This window comes from Perca flavescens, chromosome 11 (assembly GCF_004354835.1).
Source record: "Perca flavescens isolate YP-PL-M2 chromosome 11, PFLA_1.0, whole genome shotgun sequence".
NCBI classification, from domain to species: domain Eukaryota; kingdom Metazoa; phylum Chordata; class Actinopteri; order Perciformes; family Percidae; genus Perca; species Perca flavescens.
In genome coordinates, this window is record NC_041341.1 from 33,289,661 (window position 1) to 33,311,092 (window position 21,432).

Sequence of the window (21,432 nt, forward strand, 5' to 3'; positions counted from 1 at the left end):
CCATATATAGAGGTTTACTCCTCGATGCAGCAGGCCCAAAAAAAATGCCCAAAAATAATCTTAAGAAAAAGAAAAAAGAAAGAAACAATAGATTTCAGTCTGGTGCCTATCAAACACTGCTGATTGGAATTTTAGCTGAAAGCCTAAGCAGGTGTCTTGTTTCAGACTAGTTAGTGAACATATATGGTATTTATACAGAGAAAGCTCACAAAGCCTTTTTTGTATACAAACACCAAATAAGAATGAAACAATTATACCCTGTACTGTTTGAGAGAAACAGGTAAAAGAGCAAAGATACCAACATGTCAAGGTAAGATGTCTGAGGTTATATACACAGCTATAAAAAAAGAAAAACACTATATCTTTACTATAGTAAAACTGCGTTCTTACTATTTTTCAGAAAGTAACGGAGGTGAAAGCAATGGAAACACAACATTCATTTGTATTTAGAGATGATGCAGACATCCAATATGATGAAGAAAACATGATGCTGGAGAGAGGCAGGATTAGTCACACTATTCTTTGTTACTGTTACGTATGCACCTTTAGTTTTTTTCCCAGTAATTCCATAAATTACTAGAGACAAAACACTATATTGAAGCAAACTGCTGATTTTCATTCCTTCTTGTTTACCTTACGTAAAAGTGGTATATTTTAAAATCTATATCTTTTCTTTAAAGGTCCAGTGTGTAACGTGTTTATTTGTTCATTATCAAAATCTGTTGCCCGTTCAGTTTTGCACATGTGGCTTCAGTTGTGCCCAGTGTCCTTTAGCAATCAGAAAAAAAAGCTGTAAGGGAACATCTTGAACACCTTGGTCTGACTTTTACCTTTCATTTTCCAAATGTATGCCCTAAATGTACCTTCAACCCTTCATTTTATTTGGTTTTCAACACAATAAAGTATATAATAAAAGCACTATCCTAGTATTTTTTTGTTATATACTATCCCCATCATGCATTGACTAATGTAAACAGGAAGTATAGTGTTGCCATGGCGACAGTGAGTTAGCTATTTATAGCCATTTTATAGCTCATATTTATTAAGTGAACAGTCATGTGGATATTTTTTTATACTGAAAACAAAAAACATGAAAAATATGTTTTTTTTATACTTCACCATTACAACAAATACAAAATTCAAGGTATCTTTTTTTCCCTGTAATGCAGCATGAAATATTTGATGTCATTAGAAAATAGAAATTAGATTTTTACGCTCCGGAGGTTACACCTGATCCTGAATCAAACACAAAAGGTTTTTTGAAGAGCCACACACTTAACCTAAAGAGAGACTTCCCGTTCTGAGTAACAGGCTTTATTCCTTACATTTTTATCTAAATCGATGATCATTAAAGAGCACACCCCCCCAACAAAGCTCTTTGAGTAGAAATGGATAAAGAAAAAGGTCTTGTGTATGTCAAGTTGAGTTTCAAAGCCCTTCCAGATGGTTCTCTCCACGAGACTGAAGTTATTTGCGTGTACTGTCGATGTGAATTGAGTCACCACCGGAGTACGTCCAGTCTCAACTACAACTTGAGCATTAAAAACTTGAAAAATATCGCTTTTAAAGTGCATTTAGAACAGATAAAAAAGGTGTGATTTATTTGCGATTAATTGCAAGTTAACTAGGGACAATCATGTGATTAATTAGGATTAAATATTTGAATCGATTGACAGCCGTAGTAAACATCTGTCTTTAGTGCAGACATTTGGCAGGGTTTGAGGTTGTTTGGACAGAGCTATTAATAAGGATGCTGCTCCTACTGCCAGCTGCTGGCTGAGAGGACCTGACTCAAACACTTAGATTCTCAGCACGCTCTCATAGAGTTACTGAGGGGGATCTGATTGGAAGTGCTGGTGCCCTGCAGGCTGGCATGGAACGGGAAGTCAGAGGAAAGCAGGCTGAGGGTTAGGGTCTTACATGCGAAGAAGCCCCTTGTAGAAAGGTCGGGTAAAGAAGGCATCCAGCAGGTACTGATGGACCAGGGCCAGGCCCAGGATACGCCCACTGAAGCGAAACCTACAACAGAGAACATATACAGGTGAATCCAGGCATCAGAATTGAATTGAACAGTCCTTTGAAATTATTTTTTCAGATCCTCAGAAGCAACCATTTTCATAGTTTCCTATCAGGTCCCACAATTACACCTTTCTGGACTCATATCTTTAAAAACATCTCAGATATTATAAACACTCCATTAGAACCACAACCTTTACTGATTTGTCCCAACAACAATTCCTTTCTCACTGTCATGGAAAGGAACAACCGTTCCTACACCCAAAATGTTGCATCTGGAAAGGAAAGAATATGAATGAAAGGACAAACTAGCACAATGCTGTAAGATTTGGCAGCCCTTTATATCATACCTGACGCACTGTTGTATTTTGTTGGTGAGCTGAATGAGTAAGAGTAGTAAGTTGAGGAACGGGGGAAGGGTAATGGGGAAATGAGGGTCTCGTCTTGTGTTTTTTTTTATTTTTTTATTCTGTATTTTTGTTCCAAATGTTCTTTATATAGATTGATGATTGTACTCTTTTACTTTCCAACAAAAATGAGCTTCAATTACTGTTACTGTACAATAATCTTCAGCACAATAAAAACAGTCTGAAATGAAGGGTTTAGTAAGGCCAGCTCTGAGTACCAGATGGAGGGGGGGGGGGTTACTCTTTCAGATGTTGACAGTAGGAGCATAATTTAGCAGATTTTAAATTTCATTTTGTTAGTTAGTTGGCTGGTGTGTACTAGATTCTTCCATGAAGTGTTTCATGTAGTATTTAACGGGCTTAAAGGAACAGGCCACCATTTTTTAAAATAGGTTTATTCACCGTCTCCTCTATATTTTTATATAGGTGGGCAAATGTGTCTCTGTGCATGCATTGTCTTAGTCCGGTGGCGCCGCCGCTAGTGTAGCTTAGCATAGTGAATGGAATCCTTTGTTGCCGGATAGCATGTCGTGAGTAAAAGTGAGCCAACAACAACAACAAAAACAACCTAATTACTTCTTGTGGCCTGCGTATTCACAACAAGTAAAAATAGCAATGCAGATCAAGACTAGACGATTTCCTAGGCAGATATTGACTTGGGACTATATTGGGGCGAAGCACTGCTACTTGGGCGCAGAGATATCCCACAACACCAAAACAAAAAATGCGTTTGCCCACCTATCTTAATCTAGGGGAGACTGTGAATTACCCCTATTTCAAAAAACTGTGGCGTGTTCCTTTAAGTGAAATTTGAAGTCCACTTTCCAACTGAGGACGCACCAGATGGTGACATTGTTTATGACAATACATACAAAAACGGAGTCAGAACAGTGCTGAAGTGTGTAGAACAGGGCCCAGCAGAATCAGCAGGGCCGATGATTCAGACGATCTGTCTGGTTGTCAGACACATCTGTCTCTACGAGAACACAAGGATTGACTTGACATTCTTCAATTTATGCCACTAGATTTGTCCCGTGTGATAAACAAACCCCTGAAGACTTGAGTTTATCTTATGAGTCTTTCATCCATCCCTCCATCCATCCATCCATGCATAATGCGTCAATCCAATCACTGTCACTGACTGGTGAGCCAGAAATTGCTGTTCCAAATTTCCACACAGCAACCCGCAAATGACTTCTATTTTGGGGATCAGCACACAGCAGTAAGAGCATACGAGATAGACACTTTACAGTCAGCACAGCAGCAGACCGCCTTCAAACAAACAAACGTACATTAGACCGACGGACTGATACTGTAGATACACAGATATATAGAAACCTCACCATTCATGGTGGTTGTCGACAAAGGCAGACATGGGGCTGATCTGGACAGTGTATGTGTCGTTGGCCGAGTACTCAAACAGGCCGTAGTACGGGTTGAACAGTTCTCTGGACACCAGGAAGAAAAACTCTCTGGAGGGTCCGCTGTAGTCCAGCCTGCAATCATCACATGGTGAAATACACACACACACATCAGTCGGAAAAGTCATTTGGTGAATGTTGTCTTTGTTAGAATCATTTTATTAACAAATGATAGACAGAGACCACTGAAGATATATTAAAGTTCATTTTACTTGAGAACACGACAAGGAGGCCTTCTCCGCACAACAGAATAGTACAGACAATGACCTAACGAAAAGCTCTCTAGAGCTGCTTTTTATAATAAATGTAATAAATCATGATACACAGTAGATGTCGTCAATTGTTATCTTGTCAGAGTCTATGGCGTCTCCCCTATCTGGTCTGGGAGGGCACGTATGCCATCCGGAACACACCGTGCTCAGACAAGGACACGCAATGGCTCCATGTGATCTTGTTTAGAGTATTCAGTGTAATATTATTCTATGCAAACAGTTTAATAATAACAACAGGGAAAGTAAGCATCATAATTTCCCCAACAGTCTTGTTCTTCTGCAATTACCGGGGCCACGCGGAATCTGCGGACGCAAAGGATTTACCGCAGATTTCTGCAAATTTCCCGCAGATTCTAAACAAATTAAAATAATTCAATTAAACCTCAGAATGTTAACACATCTCCACCCAATGCAAAAAAAACATTACGCTAAATTCCGTAGATTTCTATTCTGGATCAACGCTGAAAACTAAAAATCTGCAGATTTCATTTGGGTCTGGCAATTACTGGTGTGGACAACAATCTACGCAAAAACCAAAGAACTGGCGGTTATTTCAGCAAAGATACAGTCCTAGGGCCCTATTTTAACGATCTAAGCGCACGGTGTGAAGCGCATGGCACAGGTGCATTAAGGGTCTGTGCGCCGGGCGCATGGTTCTAAAGGGTTGTACTTAGTGTCATTAATCATAGGTATGTTTTTGGCGTAACATGCAATCAACCAATCAGAGTGTCATCTCCCATTCCCTTTAAAAGCCAGGCGCGTTTGGATCTTGGAGCATTGCTATTATGATGGAGGATTTGCACCGTATTATTTTTATTTGTAATCTTCTGCATTTGTGTGCTGCTGCGCTTCCCTGTGTGTGTGTAACAAGCAGAGTGTGTGCGTGCTGTGCACGAGCCTAGGAGCATTTTACTAATGCGCTGTTAAAAGAACAATGAAATGCTGCGTTATTGACTTTTGACCAGCTTTTTGTTGGTCAATGGCGCGATCACTTCCCGCTGCCTCAAGATAGCAATATGCCCAGAATGCACCTGAACACACCTCCCTGTAAGACCAGCACGCCCATGGGCGCACAGATGGGCGCAGGTGCATTTGCTATTTAAACGATGTGGGCGCTGGACGGGAAATTGACAACTGCGTCGGTCTTAAAGGGGTGATAGAATGTAAAACAGATTTTACCTTGTTATAGTTGAATAACGAGAGTTTGGAGGGTAAATAGGACATACATAGAACCTCAAAATCCCATTGACACCTCTTTCCTCTGCAAATCTCACGATTTGAAACTGCCTCTGAAAACAAATCTCAACTAACCTCCTCATTTGGCTCTAGTCTCTACCTTTGTCACGCCCCAATATTTACATAGGCTACACCACTGACCTGAGATCAGGTAGTCTTCTGAATCTAGGTCACGCTCTGAAATGATCTCAGAAATGTTATACATTGTTTGTCCGCTTTTAAATTACTAAATTCACTTCTGAGACTGTTTTATGCGAGAAATCAACTATGTAGAGGTCAAATATGTGTGTCGCAGTTCAGCAGGAGCTCAGCAGGCTAACATGACAGCGGCCGGTGTTGCCTCGCCGCCCGGCGTGTCCTCCTTCACAGACCCCGGCTTGCTGTGAGCTAGATGGATCTCCGTCACGGCCGGAAGCCTGCGGCGCTCCGTACCCGCGCAAAGTCACCGTTTCTGGGTTACTGGACTACCAAATGCCAAGGCCCTGATGGAGCTCCAGGGCCTGCAGCCGGCCAGCTCCGCGGAGCCCCGAGCCCCGCTGTCTCGTCAGACAGTGTGGACCTCCTGAAGTCCGACACGTCTTACCAAATTTGAAATTAGACATCAATTTTTGTGAAACGGCCCATATTTGAGCTTTATAATAGTTGATTTCTCGCATAAAAAAAGTCTCAGAAGTTAATTTAGTAACGAAACCTTGCAGTGTCTGAAATATGAGACCTGCTGTCTCATCTCCAATGTATGTATGTCAACCAATCAGCACACAGCTCATCTAAATATTCATGAGCATACCATATTTGGAAGAAAAGCTCTCGTTCTAAATAGGGCCAAAACATAGGGATGCATAAGGGCCCATAAAATAGCAACCGGGCAATTTTCAGCCCAATCAATGTTACATACCCCATTAGGAGACCTTAAGGAACAGTGTGAAATACCCTACATAATCATTCTATCACCCTTTTAAACTAGCAAAGACACTTGCATTGGGCTGTGTGCTGCGCTGCGCTGGGTGCAAGATAGGGCCCCTACAATCATCGGCCCTTTTGCATTTGCAAAAAGAAAAAGATAATACAATTAACTGAGACCAACAGATATAATAGTCATTCAAAAACAGTGTAGATGCTGCCAATCAGCTATGTAATGAGCCTGATCTGTTTACAATAACAACCTATTGATGTTAAAATACTCCATGTAATTCTTTTCCCACCCACTTGCTCCAGCTGCTCATTCACCAGAAGACAGTGGATTTGCTGGGATGTTATCAGATATGTGTGTGTGTAATTGTACATGTTGAAACTAAAGATAAATTAATATCTATAATAAAATAAAATGAATGCTCATCAAAACTACCTTGAATCAATTACAGTTAGCAAATACACACACTTCACACTTGCACTGGTCTGAAGCATGATGAGGAAATCTCACCCGTCCTCGCCCACGAAGCTGACGTAAAGTTTACTCCGCTGCAGGTCTTTACGGGAGTAACACATGATCTGGTTAAAGGCGTCCTCCAGGAGGTGGTCTCTGCGTATGATGAGCCTGGGAGCACACACACACACACACGCACACACAACCACACACACACACACACACACACACACACACACACACACACACACACACACACATACATATAAGGCCAATGAAAGTGACTACACTGTAAAACCCAGCTGAGAGTTGAAACTTAAGCAAGAAGGATTATTCTAGAAATTTCCAACCAATAATGCCTTAGTCCGTCTCCCAATTCCCTACTCTGTCTGTGACACTTAACCCAAAAATGTCTTGGTTCCTACTAGTGATGGCCAAACGTAGCTTCATGAAGCATTTTCTTTATTTTCTAAACCCACTAGATGCAGCTCTCTGTTCAAAAAAAGGGTTGAAAGCACACCGAATTGCCATTCCATGAGCCTTTTTCTCAAGAGTTTCCATCTAGTGGGCTCAGAAAATAAAGAAAATGCTTCACTAAGCCCCATTTGGCCATGACTAGTTCCTACTGACCTGATCTTTACAGAATCACAAATGTGTTTGTTTAAAAGCCTCAGTAATTCCACAAAACAGCTAGTCACTGTAGCAAACGTTACTCAAACAGGAATAAATAGTGCATTTGTTGGGGACTATTTTCAGCTGCGGATTGATAGTGTGTACTCTAGTGAGTATTTCCAGCAGCAGGACAGTGTGTATAGGATTCAGTCTAAATAAACTACAGTGTGTGTGTGTGTGTGTGTGTGTGTCATGGTGATGAAGGACCATGTCAGCCTAGTACGTATCCTTTAACACCGGAAAGCCCAAATGAAGTGTCTTCCATCGTCAACATATTCATAAGATATTCATAATGTATTCATCATGTAACTCCATTTTTTTTGTATTACTGTTACTTGTACCTTTCAGAGAAACTAATCTCCCTTAAGTATGTCAATGTAATGACATGTTCTCAGTATGAGATGATGCTATAGATAAAGGAATTAGCACTGTTGCTCTCCCATCTCCCAACCCACTCCTGAAAAGACATCTCTTAGAACAGTAAATGCAGAAACCTTCATGAACTGGCCATAATGACTAGTTATTTTAGATGTTTATATAAATCAGTGCTACATTTAGACAATCCTTTACACAAATCTATTTCAACTGCTGGGTTTAAACCTACTTGACTTTTCCGGGTCCCTGTCCATAGCCCTTGGTCTCCAGCTTTCGATAGAAGTTTCTCAGTTTAGCCTCAAAATCTCGCTTATAGGGAGCAGGAGCGCGGGCATTAGCTCGCTGGGTGCCTGAGACATAAGAGAGAGAAAGAAGGCACGGGAAAAAAGACAGAGAAAATGGACAATGAAAGTGGGTAAACCAACAAAGAAAAGGTGGACAGAGATGGGTAAAAAAAGAAAAAGAAAATGGAAAACAGATGCAGGGATATTGAGATGAAATGAGATTTTAAATAGGCTTTAGCCTGAACGGGTGAGAAAGAACTGAAATCTGAGAGTCAGAGTAGTGCATGCAGGTCATTCCTGGATTGTGATTTCGTATCAGACTGTTGTGTCATTCATTTGAGAGACACCCAATGCACAGAGACACATCTCTTCATCCGTCTGTGTTCTGGTTCAACAGTTTAAGACTCCAGGTCGGCTCAGTGTAGAGAGAGAACAGACTAAACACCGACAGATGAGTGTGTGTTGGCATGTCAACTACTTAAACTACTACTACCACTACTTAAAAACTCACTGTTCCAGAAGACTTAATCATTTATTTTTATAAATTTTGTTATTGAATTAAAACGTATTAATATATGGCGACTTGATATGCACGTTCTGAATTAGGCAACTACTGGTTGTAGTTAATTGTACTAATTTAACTGTCAATCAATCAACAGGTAGTATTAAGTCTGTTGTACAACCTGTAGACTAGAGCCGAAGATCTTTGCCAGAACCCGACAGGACCCGGATTTCTATCATTTTACACGGGCTCGGGCCGGGCTCGGGCTTGCGCTCCGGGTTGTGTGGTAAATGAGCGGTCAGGTGAGGAGTTTCGATTAGCGCAAAAATGGATGCTGAGGAGGTGAAATGGAGGCTGGCCCGAGCCTCTGGCGATTACGTTTTGGTTGCACCGGCAAAGAAAGAAAAGTGTGAGGTGTGGAAAATGTTTGACCATGTGCATAATGAGAAATGACTCATTCTTAACAAAAGGCAAAAGAGCTGTGTGCGTAAACAGCTCTTCAGCTTGGGCCGACTTCTGTCGGGCTCGGGCATTGTCGGGCCGAACTTTTAAGGCCCGACTACAGCTCTACTGTAGACGTTTGATCATTCATTTATTAATGAGATTGTTTATGTCCATCAGATTATTATGGAAATGTTTAGGAATAAAAGACAGAAAACTAAGCATGCATGTATGTGTGTGTACAGGTTGGGGGGTTAAGAGGGAATGTGAGTGCACATGTAAAGTATGTTTTATTTTTTATTTTAAGATTATTTTTTGGGCATTTTAGGCCTTTATTTTTTGAAGGACAGCTGATGACGTGAAAGGGGAGAGAGAGGGGGAATGACATGCAGCAAAGGGCCGCAGGTCGGAGTCAAAGTCGCGGCCGCTGCGTCGAGGAGTAAACCTCCACATATGGGCGCGTGCTCTACAAGGTGAGCTACCCAGACCAAGTATGTTTTATATTAGCCTGACATCAGCCGGTGTTATATACAAAAACACTTTGAAATTGAGCCTTTTTATTTATTAAAACAGGGTGAACCAAACCTCACGGTGGTAGGCGTGAAATTTTAATCAAAAGAAAGTATTTAATAAAAGAGGAAAAGTTGTATGGTGCCAATAAAGTAGATGCAGACGCAGGGTGAGACAGACACTCACCAGGGGAGCTCTGAGGAGATGAGAGGCAGTGGCTCGGGTGGAGTAACGGCGGCACATACGACATCACCTCCTCCTTCAAACAAGCTGCAGACAAGAGAGAAGGGCACGCACACAGACACAGTCGGGAGGGGATAAGATAAGACTTCATTGAACAAAAAACACATAATAGGAAATAGAAAGTATTAGTAGAGAGTATTAACGGTGAATATGTACACTATAAACACTTCTTTTATATAAAGGTGGGAAGAATATATATAGATATACAGATGAATATGATACAGATGAATAGGGAACGCCATATTGCACAGTGGGCGGTGACACGGAGTAATAAATAAATAACTAGTGCAGAATATTGTTAAGTGATGGCTCATGTTACAAGGAAACATACATCTTAGAAGAGCATTGGCATTAGCATGCCGTAGGTGGATAAAGTGGCAATTACAGTAGACTTGTATTCCTGGAAGTGATGGAGCCAGCTGGTTATAATTTTCGCCCACCCCGACCCACAAACACACATGTACAGCTCTCACCTCAGCAGCATGACCAGGTCAGCATCGCTGGAGAGGCGAGCCAGCCCTGTGACTCCCTCGCTGCGAATAAACTGCACCTTCTCCCTGCACACGCACGCACGCACGCACACACACACACACACACACACACACACACACACACACACACACACACACACACACACACACACACACACACACACACACACACACACACACACACACACACACACACACACACACACAGACGTCAGGGGGTAAACTGACACAATCCATTAGGATTAAAGGTTAACTGTGTGTTCAGTTTGACTGATGATGATAATGGAGGTGTTGGATGTGAGCAAAGCTACAGAGAGAGAGAGAGAGAGAGAGAGAGAGAGAGAGAGAGAGAGAGAGAGAGAGAGAGAGAGAGGGGAAACTGTGAGCCAAAGATAGATGGAGGAAGTGAGAGGAAGACAGAGGAGTGAGAGGCGTACTTGAGCGAGTGATTCCTGGCGAGCTCCGGCTGCCTTTCCTGCAGGATCTCGACGATGTTGGGTTGCCGTAGAAACGCCACTATCTTGTCATTGTAGGCTGCAGAAAACGAGGAATGTGCATTTATATCTGTGTCTCTTTGTGTGTGTGTGTGTTTTTACACGTCATGCATGCTGACATTTGCTGGTGCCTGACCTACCCACAGGAACCACGTCGTGGTACTGACTTCGACTGGAGCCGCTGAAGGTGCTGGACGGTCGGGGCAGGATGGGCGGGTTGGCTTGGCGAGAGTCGTCCACCACCTGTGACAGGAGGAAGCACTAGGGTTCAGATCATATCCTAGTTCTGAGGCCGATCCACCTGCCAGTCAGCAGCCTGGCAGTTCTGCATGTTCTGGCCCACTGACTACAAATCTCGTATTTCTTATGTTTCTGCCAACCTTTCTCCATAGCATAACACTAGCATAGATCTACAATCTCCCAGTCAGTTCATTCCGCTATTGTATAAAATCAACTTAGCAGAGCAGTCAAAGCAGAGATTTGAATTGGTTTGAAAAAAGTAAAAATCACAGTAGGAATGTAGTCAGCCTTTCAGATAGCTGCTGTGTAAAATCAGAAAGCCAAACCTAGAAGACAAACTTGGTAATCCTAGACAGTTTCCTGTCAGCCTCTCAGATATCAGATATTCCACAAAGCCCTTGAATGCATCAGGTGAAAGATTTCTTTTTTTAAACATTCCCTGCTGCATCAGTATACAACGCACAGATTCTTTCCTAAAGGAACCGGTAAGGCCTATCCAAAATTCTTAGCTCAACCAGGTAATGTTGTAACTTCTATGGACTTAAAAGGCAACTAAGTGATGCTGTCCTATTCCTACATACAGCTGAGCTTTGGAAGAGATGAGTGGCAACAAGATGGGAGCAACCTGCCTCTCTTCCTTATTAAATCTACATATGTTTATGAAGATTCTTTTAGTTATTCCTGGGATAGATGTTAGCAATATTACACAGGAGGGTGTGATGTAACTATATTATTAGCAACACTGTGATGTGGCACTCGCCTCGGTACGTAAGCATCACTGAAGTGCCATTAACATGACGTCATATCACACCTTCGGGTGTAATAATGCGATTATATTTTTTATTAACGGTTACCAACAAAATGAAATTTATAATCACTGTTTTTGTATTGTGGGGCAATTCGCTCTCAAAATAAAATAAAGAAAATCAACAGAGACGATTTGTAGTCCCTCCTTCTTTCCCTCTAACACTAGCTTTGTAGAGATCGGGGGATTTCCCAAAATGAATAATTACTACACATATAAAAACAAAACTTTGAGCTCGTTCTGAATGTCTAGTTGACCAATCAGATGGCCTGGTCCGATCTACTCGTTGTATAATAGAATATCTAGAAAGACCAAGTCAAAGACAACAACATTTGATGATTTTAAAATGAGGTGATGTTTCACTGTACTAGGGATTGGGTCAAATTACTGCAATTAACTTTCTACTCTCTACATGACCTGACTGATGTCCTTGCTGGATGGCTCCACCCCCGGGACTACAGTAGCAGGAGAACTTCCCTGCCTGCGCCCACAGTGCAGAGACTCACAGAGCATTTCTCTCCTTCTTACTGGCATCTATAAACGTCTCTCCTAGCCTTGAGTTGACTCCAGGTGACAAGTGGTGCAGTGGCGGCTACTCTCTCACCTCCCCAGCACTGTGGCTGCGCTGGCGGCTCAGGTGCTGGCGGTGGGCCAGCAGCCCCGTGGAGCGAGAACTCTGGAGGGGTAGCCGAGGGTCGATGAAGGTTGTGGAGCGACAGTTGTGGTCCACAAAGAAGGGCTGAGGATTGAGATGCAAATAGCCACGGTCATGCATGGATAAACTCCACTACAGAGACACATCTTCACATACAGCGTGCTGAGACTACGGATTATAAAGAAGCAGCAGTAAAGACTACTGGACAGCTGAGCAGAGATTACAATCCCTTCATACACAGCAGTTTCAGGGTTGGGCTAATCCCAGGTCAAAAGTCAAAGGTTTGGGGTCAAAAAACACACTAGTCCGGATCAACACAAGTTCATTACCAGAATAAAGCCTGACATCTGGTGCGTGGCTCACACTCTCTGTGTGTCGCCGTTCTCAAACTCTGTTCTCTTCGGGAAACAACAACAAACTTTGAGCTAGCAACAAAAAATGGCAAGTTTTGAAGACAATTTGGATGGTGCAAAAAAGCAGGCCTGCTTGATTCTTTCTGGGAATGATTGTGAAGATTTACAAATATGTTTACGGCATTTCCTCTCTAACTGGGACGTTTTGGGACCGATTGGTGGGATTGCTGTGGACGAAGCACACACGGAGATACACTGTATGTATGTGGATTAACCATGTATCCAGTTAATTTAAATAGCTCACGTTACTGTATAGTGTCAACAGTTAACATCATTTAATATTGTATGTTTTCTTTGCGTTTGTGTGTTTTCTTTTGCAGGGTGCAAATGTTCCACAAAAACAAGTTCCTTCCCGAGACTATTTAGCAGAGCCACCGTCGTTGGAGCGTGCGGAGCTGATTGTGATTGGTTTAAAGAAATGCAAACAACCTAGAGCATTTTTTTTCTCCTATCCTGTATCCTGTACGTGTGTGTGTACGCACTGGAGGAGAGTCTGGCTAGTCCACGTAGCATTCGGGGATGGCAGGAAAACGTGCTCTGGTTTATTGCCATTTCTTTAAACCAATCACAATCGTCTTGGGCGGTGCTAAGAGCCCGAGAAAAGCCACGGTGCCGCTACAAAATAGTCTCAAGAAGGAACTTGTTTTGGGATAACATGTGTATGTTCAAAAGTAGTTTTAGTTGTGCAAAAGAAAACTCAGATTGGACAGATAGTCTAGCTAGCTGTCTGGATTTACCCTGCAGAGATCTGAGGAGCAGTTAACCATAGTCCTCACAAATCCACCGGAGGTTAGAATTACAACGCAAAGGAAGCCCAAGGCAACGGATCCCCAGCCTAAATGAGTGAAATCCGGTGGATTTTCCGGCGGGAACGGAGCAATCCTGGTAGTGGAACATCGAGGATATAGACTAGGTGTATCCAGACCTTCCTCCGCCGCGCTGTGGGAGAGAGGTCTGGCAACGCGAGACTCCGAACACACCCACCTTCCCAGTGTGGTCGTGCTTCATCTCCCAGCCGCGGGGAAGCTCCAGCTGCTTGTTGGAGAACATGTTGAGGAAGGTGACGAGGTCGCGGTTGTGCTGGTAGCGCTCAAAGTAATGAGCGTCCCGACGCACCTTACTGATCATGTGCTTCAGGCAGGTGTTGCTCGTAAACATGCGGTAGGCACTCTGGGCAGAGAGGGCAGAGAGGTGAGGTCATCAAAGAGGGACACGAGGCAGACTAGAGAACAGCTGGGAAGACATTTCATCACTTCATTTACATAAGATGGAAGACGATGTTAATAAGACTTCTCTAATGAGCCACGGAATGTCCTTAAATGAGCAAAGTAGAATTTAACTATGCAGTACTACGGGTCCTGCATAGTTAGTGCAGGATCAGTACTGCGTGTAGCATGGTGTCAGACCTCTGTTCAGAGACTTCAAATGTCACTTTGTTTTCCTAACTAAATTGAATACATTTTATTTTCAGTTACGAAAGCAAAGTGACATTTGAACTATTTTCATATGCTATCAAGATATCTTTTTATGTTTGCAGTTTTGGAAAAAAAACACTACTGCATCATACATCAAAATGCATCTCTTATTGATCTCATCCATAATTTCCATATGGCATATGGAGCTGGAGACTGAGATTTGATCAAACTAAGATTTGAAAGGGCAACTGCATATCACTGAAGCTGCAAATTATGAATCCAATTAGGCTATAGATTAATTTGTCTTCCATCAAATTATGTATTGCTTAGTCCAAAAGAATTCACAAATGGAGCAATGTCTTAATGGATAAAGTCACCAAATTTACAAAAAAAAACCAAATGTATAACTATATTTTAACATGTTTTAACACCCTATACTGCAACATATTTTGGCATTAAATGTCCAAAATGCTGAGTTTGAGTTTAAGAATACAGTATGTCTGCTTGTATGTAGCCAGATCTCTGTAAGAGGAATAGGGCTGTGCCATTAATTGAATTATGATTTTGATTCAATCTTGAATTGTGATTTTGGTTTCCGCTCCAAACGATTACGAAAACATTTTTTTAATCAAGAAACAAATATTTTGCACATTATATTTTGCAAGTAAACTCTTATTTTGTGTTGCGTTCTGAATGAAATAAATTCAATAAATGCAACATCTTTCCAAAAGACAATGAGACAATGTAATCATGATTATGATTTTTTCTTCATTATCGAGCAGCCTTAAAAAGGAGTGCAGAGTGAGAGGTGACAGAGGCGGTGAAGCCTGTAGGACTGACGGGGTTAGAATGCAGCACGGTGAAGAAGTCGGGGCTGCACAGGAACTTGGCGCTGGGCGACTGGAGCAGCAGGGAGAGACGCGAGCGACCACTGGAGTGAGCCACTGCACTGTCTCGCCGGTATTCTGCAACACAATCAACCCAGACGAGTCAAACCTTGAGACAGGGAGACACTGATGGAAGCAGTTTAGTCAGGAAACAAACAAAAATGCATCATCTCCACAGCACGGACCATCGCTATTCTGAGACATTTGTGTATAAAATAAAAGCTTTTTCAGACACGTGGCTTAACATAGTATTTCAAGAGATGAATCATCTTCAAGAGGTGAGTCATGTAATTGGGTGAAAATCGAGTACCGAGCTCTTGTGAATGAAACCTCTAATCCTTCTATTTGTGTGTTTTTTTTCTGTAATCGGTCTGTTGAAACCAACCCGAAATGGAGTGAGGCATCAGTTCACTTTCTGGTTCAGGAATCAGGTCAACGGGGGTTTCCTCTGAGCGGTCACTGTTGGTAATGGTCCTCCTGATGCTCTGGTACCTGGGATCAAGAGTAAACATTTTCACATTTTTCTCTCTTCATATTTGTAGTACCTTGTTTTCTATGATCATTTTAACGTATGTAAAGTGTCTTAGAGTACCTTCAAAAGTGCTCTATAAATAACATGTATTATTATTAAGATAAAGTTACTGTAGTGAAAGTATAGTTTACTCCTCGGGTCCCTCATGTGGTATTTCCCTTTAGTCAAGAGTGACAGAAGATAGACAGGAACGGGGGAGAGAAAGAGAGGGGATGACACGCAGCAAAGGGCCGCAGGTTGGATTAGAACCCGGGCCGCTGCAAAGGACAGCCTACATGGGGCGCACGCTCTTACTGGGTGAGCTAGAGGCCGCCCCTTTGTTTGTGATTTTCATGGACAGAATTTCAAGGGGCGGCCGGGGGGGCGGAGAGCGTCCGGTTTGGGGACCTCAGAATTGCTTCCCTCTAATTTTGTGGATGATGTGGTTCTGGGACTGGGAATTGGAGGTCTTCCAGGCACGTCTAACTGGGAGGAGACCCCGGGGGTAGACCCAGAACACGCTGGTGGGATAATGTAGCTCAACTGGCCTGGGAACGCCTTGGGAGGGACATCTGGGCTACCTGACCTGTTGCCACCGTGACCCCCAACCCGGATGACAATGGATGGATGGATGGATGGAATAAGTTCTCTGTCAAATCAAAGACTAAAAGGGAAGGCATTTTGAGCAAAGAGACAACATGTTGCATTAGTTCAAAAACCTCAAGATAAAGAGAAACAAAGATGAACCAAAAGGCAATGTCCCATTAAAGAGAATTCATAACAAGACAAATTGGAGAGGGGACAATTCAGTAAGCATCTTTCACACCTAACTATACTTCTCAATAAAGGCATTTACTGGTGAGACAATACATGTGTGGTCCCAAAGCCCACCTGCGGTTGAGTTGCTCCATCTGCTGGATGGAGCTGGAGCGGGTCAGACCCTGCGGCGCCGGGGGTCCGGTGGGACGCTGCCATGTGGTGGTCCTGTTCACGTGGTCCACGAAGAAGATCCTCCCGTGGCTGTCGATCCGAGCCTCCCAGTCTGAAAGGCAATTCATAATTAATACACAGTAGGTGGGTAATGCCTCAGAGGAGCATAACTGTATCGATAAATGCTAGCAAACAATAAATGACAGATAATAACATCAACAACTGAATATAAAGCATTCTGTTAAAAGACCTACTCCAGTTGTGAAGAGAGAGATAAAGAATCCTTTATTATGTATCTCTTTTACAATATACTGTATTTGTGCGTTTTGGGTCAACAGACATGTTAGTAACTCTGTGAGCCTAATGCTAACATCAGCATGCTAACATCCTCAAAATGACAATGTTAACATGCTGATGTTTAGCGAGTTTAATGTTTGCCATGGTAACCATCTCAGTTTGGCGTGTTAGCATGTTAAGGTATGCTAATTTGCACTAAACACAAAGTACAGCTGAGGCGGATAGGAATGCCATTACTTTTGTTCAGATATTAAGTTACTGAGTTATGAACCAACGTTTTGGACAGTTATTAGAGTTCATCCTGTGGGGAAACATGAATATCTGTACCAGATTTAATGGCAATCAATATGATAATTAGCCAGATATTTTACTCAAAGGCCTCCTGGTGGGACTAGATGAAAAGTCAACAGATAGAATAGACAAACAATACGGTGCATGCAGACACACACACTCACTGGGAGGAAGAGGCTCGTCAACACGTTGGTATCGGTGGATGTCGTGACGCACAGAAGGAAGTGAGCGAACAGGATGGCCGTTAACGTGAGTGCCTGAACACAGAAAACATACGACAGAGGAAATTTGTTTTAATGTGATAAGGGTCAAATATAAAAACATATTGTTTGAAATGGCACTGTTTTAAAGGTCCCATGACATGGTGCTCTTTGGATGCTTTTATATAGGCCTTAGTGGTCCCCTAATACTGTATCTGAAGTCTCTTTTATATAGGCCTTAGTGGTCCCCTAATACTGTATCTGAAGTCTCTTTTATATAGGCCTTAGTGGTCCCCTAATACTGTATCTGAAGTCTCTTTTATATAGACCTTAGTGGTCCCCTAATACTGTATCTGAAGTCTCTTTTATATAGACCTTAGTGGTCCCCTAATACTGTATCCGAAGTCTCTTTTATATAGACCTTAGTGGTCCCCTAATACTGTATCTGAAGTCTCTTTTATATAGGCCTTAGTGGTCCCCTAATACTGTATCTGAAGTCTCTTTTATATAGACCTTAGTGGTCCCCTAATACTGTATCTGAAGTCTCTTTCCCAAAATTCAGCTTTGGTGCAGAATTACAGCCACTAGAGCCAGTCCCACAATGAGCTTTCCTCAGGATGTGCCATTTCTGTGTCTGTAGCTGTTGAGGAGCCACTTTGCTCGTTTGAAACCATGTCTCTCTCTCATGGGTGGGCCAAATTCTCTGGGCGGGCAAAGCAGAGAAAGAGGAGGTAATCTTGCTCCTTATGACCTCATAAGGAGAAGATTCCTGATTGGTCCATCTGTGCTTTCATTTTCTCAAAATCAGAGCAGGATACCTAGGGCTCGGTTTACACCTATCACCATTTCTAGCCACTGGGGGACCATAGGCAGGCCAGGTGAACTCATATTAATGTTAAAAAACCTCATTAAGTGAAATGTTCATGCCATGGGACCTTTAAGCAAGTGGGACCCTTCCAAATCCAAACAAACTTTTTCATTTCAAAAAATGCATTTCTTGAAAAATGTGGCTTAAAAAAGTAATTCAAAGTCGAGTACCTTCCTCTCCATCTGTTTCTGTGGTGGCTTGCTCTGACTCAGCGGAGCCCGCCTCCTCGTGGGGCTTTGTCCCCGCCCCTTCCTGTTCTGCAGCCCCGCCCCCGGCAGCCTGCAGGCTCAGCCTCCTCACCGTGATCTCTGCGACCACCACCACTTGCTCGCTGGCTGGGGGAGCTTGTCCTGCGGCCTCAGTCACAGCCACCTGCCCTCCCCCTTCATCGTCTACGGCTTGATTAGTTGGTGGGGTTCCGGAGACTACGTCTCCCCCTGGATCTATGGCCGCCTCCGCTCCCTCCTCCGCTTCCTACAAAATATCCCACAAAATAAAACATGAGTGAAAACAATAGACAAAATGATAACCATTAAAGATGAGGATCTATAAAAAAAAAAATTACATGAAGTCGGTTAAAGGCCGATTTATGCTCCTGCGTTAAATCAACGCCCTGGGTATGTACATAGGTGCGTGTAGATACGGACCCTATGCCGTTGCCTGCCGTGCACCTCTCAAAAGATTTTACTACACCTCGCGGTGACGCAGATCGCAACAACTGTGATTGGTCCCCTTGGCCGTGGCTTGGTAGCTTCACATCCCCCCCCCGACTCATTTCCTGGTTCTCCTTCTCCATAAACAACATGAAATCAAGGGTTAACTTTTCCTGCTCCAGATTTCCCACTGTGTTCAGAAAACACAGGGGAGACTCACTATGACTCTAGAAGCTCCGAAGCTAATCGCTGTCACTCTCTCACTCGCTCTACCACACACTCCTCACGCGCACACACATGCCGGCCCTGCTGTTCTCTTCTCGCTCTGCGTGGTAGCCTCCACAGAAGCAAAAATCACGCTTAACACCCATGGCAGCTCTTAACATAAGGTAGCATTGGCTCCATCAGCAAGACAAACCAAAAAAAACCTGAGAAATGTTTGACCTCATGGAAACGTGCATTGGTGTGTAGCGCGACAGCTAAAAGGAAACAATTATTGATCTTTTGTCTAACAATCCCATTAAAGAAGGAGACACAGAACACTGGGTTCCACTCATGCTCTGTTCCTAGAAAATCTACTGGGTCAAGACAAGTCAGACAGAATGATCTTTCAATAACTCCTTGAGAATATGCATTTAACATCCTGTATTGAACGTGGAATTAACAGACTATCTATAAAGATGGACGACACGTCAACACTTCCTCCCGCGTGTTCAAGAGTGAAGCCAAAATCTCGCTCATACACCCGCCAGACAAATCGCGAGTCAATCCCAGCTGTCAATCATGACGTTTCATACCTTTCTTTATAGCATCAAATAACTAATAAAAACCAAACTCATCAGAAAAAATGAACACTTGAACATACATCAGCGTGATCAGAGCTACCTAAAATGGCAGAAACCATCTTTAGGAAAAATGTATTTGACCTGTTTTTTTATTATTTAGTTTGGCCCATAGCTCATCTGCTAACATTGAGGGGGGCGGGTTTTATGACCTAAACTGCAGGGGCGATCCAGTCAATGTGGCTACAGCAGTGTGATATAGTGCAGTGTCACAGGAATCCAGCTGGGACTAGGACCCAGTGGAGACTGCTGCTAAGTACAATGTGTGCACTGTGGGGACAGTAATGGCACTCAGCAGAGTGGACTGTGGCTACACATCCACTCAAACATAAAGAAGTTAAAGAAATGGCACAAAAGCAAAATATACAAAAGAAAAGATACATGACGCGAACCCAGAATTGAATCTTGGGTTCGTGACCGTAGAACACGTGTCAAACTAAAGGCTCGCAGTCCAACTCTGGTCCCTCGCAAGTTGTGATCCGGCCCGCATATCAATTTAAGTACACAATCAATTTTGGCCCGCCTGGTTGTGCGCCAAACCAAAAGCGGTCTTTGACACTCAGAACCAGAGAGTTTTCATATTCAGGCTGTGAAACAGGTTACTGTAAAATATGTAATCATTGTTTTGCCTGATTTGCAATACTCTATGACGGATAAGGAACATTTATGCTGACTTTTTAGGGCTTTATGTCGACCAAACTTTAAGTGAGAGAGCTATATGAGACATGGAATAATACAGTCAAAAATAATTTACTTTTTGATTAAATAAAAGCATGTCAATAAACATATACATGTTGGCCCTTAATGTGATTCTTATTTTACCCCTGCTGTAGAAGGATAATGAACTCACCACAGCAGCTGTCACTGTGATTGGACAGCTCTCTGATGACGAGAAGACTGTCTGCGGGGCTGTTGCCATGGAACAGGTGTCAATCTCTGAGGAGGGGTCCTCGCCAGGCTGCCTTCCTTCCTCAAGCACCTCACCCTCTGGCAAAGCATTATGGGACAACGCCTCTGTGAAAGGAGCCTCATCCACTTCGGAGAAGACGTCCAGCTCCAAAACATCCTCCAAGTCCAGACCTGCCCCCATCTCCAGGGCCACCTCTGCCTCAGGGGGCGCGTCTTCTGTCCCACGGCCTGCACCCTCGGCCTCCTCCTCCAGCTGCTCCGGCTCCTGGTGGAGCTCGGGAAACGGGTCGTCTTCATCTGGGCCGCCCACATCTGAAGGTTTGCCATTCATCAGCAGCGGTGACAGCGGCACCGGAACAATGTCATTTGCACCGGACCTTTCATCGTCCTCGTCCGAATCAATGTGCAACATGGCGCTGAGCCTTGTGTGTGTGGGAAAGCTGGAGCGCAGTTTCGGTGAGGCCGCTCCCAAGGGTCTCTCACCGGGGCCTTTGGGGGCCTCGATAGCAGCCAGGCCCTCACTGAGGGACCTCTGGAGCATTTCATGGCAAGACAGACTTTCATGCTCCACAAATCTGCCCTGGGCTCCAACGAGAGGCAGGTCCTTTTCTGGGTAGGCCATGGCCCCGCCTTCCCACATGCCTTGGGAGCCCTGGGAGCCGGTAGGAGAAGGGCCTGAAGAGACCACTCCTGGAAGATGATGGGGCAGGTCTTCATCATCGGATGGAGTCCCTGGAGCTCCGTTCAAGGATGAAATGCCAATGATAGACTCAGGAGAGGCACCTGCAG

At 43.4% G+C, this 21,432-nt stretch overlaps 1 protein-coding gene across 1 annotated transcript in view; it reads right to left on the reverse strand.

Annotated features, from left to right (window-relative positions):
• The window catches only part of hecw2a (HECT, C2 and WW domain containing E3 ubiquitin protein ligase 2a), a 54,489-nt gene that overhangs the window by 7,983 nt on the left and 25,074 nt on the right, over positions 1 to 21,432 (reverse strand). The window contains exons 9-25 of the mRNA XM_028590484.1: positions 20,585 to 21,426; positions 18,410 to 18,713; positions 17,336 to 17,428; positions 16,545 to 16,695; positions 15,528 to 15,634; positions 15,096 to 15,220; positions 13,825 to 14,010; positions 12,377 to 12,511; positions 10,868 to 10,970; positions 10,671 to 10,767; positions 10,216 to 10,299; positions 10,062 to 10,075; positions 9,686 to 9,769; positions 7,992 to 8,112; positions 6,773 to 6,886; positions 3,767 to 3,919; positions 1,921 to 2,019 (exon numbers count right to left, since the gene is read on the reverse strand). Of these exons, the coding sequence (XP_028446285.1) occupies positions 1,921 to 2,019; positions 3,767 to 3,919; positions 6,773 to 6,886; positions 7,992 to 8,112; positions 9,686 to 9,769; positions 10,062 to 10,075; positions 10,216 to 10,299; positions 10,671 to 10,767; positions 10,868 to 10,970; positions 12,377 to 12,511; positions 13,825 to 14,010; positions 15,096 to 15,220; positions 15,528 to 15,634; positions 16,545 to 16,695; positions 17,336 to 17,428; positions 18,410 to 18,713; positions 20,585 to 21,426 (2,812 nt within the window). The remainder of the gene's footprint in view (positions 1 to 1,920; positions 2,020 to 3,766; positions 3,920 to 6,772; positions 6,887 to 7,991; positions 8,113 to 9,685; positions 9,770 to 10,061; positions 10,076 to 10,215; positions 10,300 to 10,670; positions 10,768 to 10,867; positions 10,971 to 12,376; positions 12,512 to 13,824; positions 14,011 to 15,095; positions 15,221 to 15,527; positions 15,635 to 16,544; positions 16,696 to 17,335; positions 17,429 to 18,409; positions 18,714 to 20,584; positions 21,427 to 21,432) is intronic.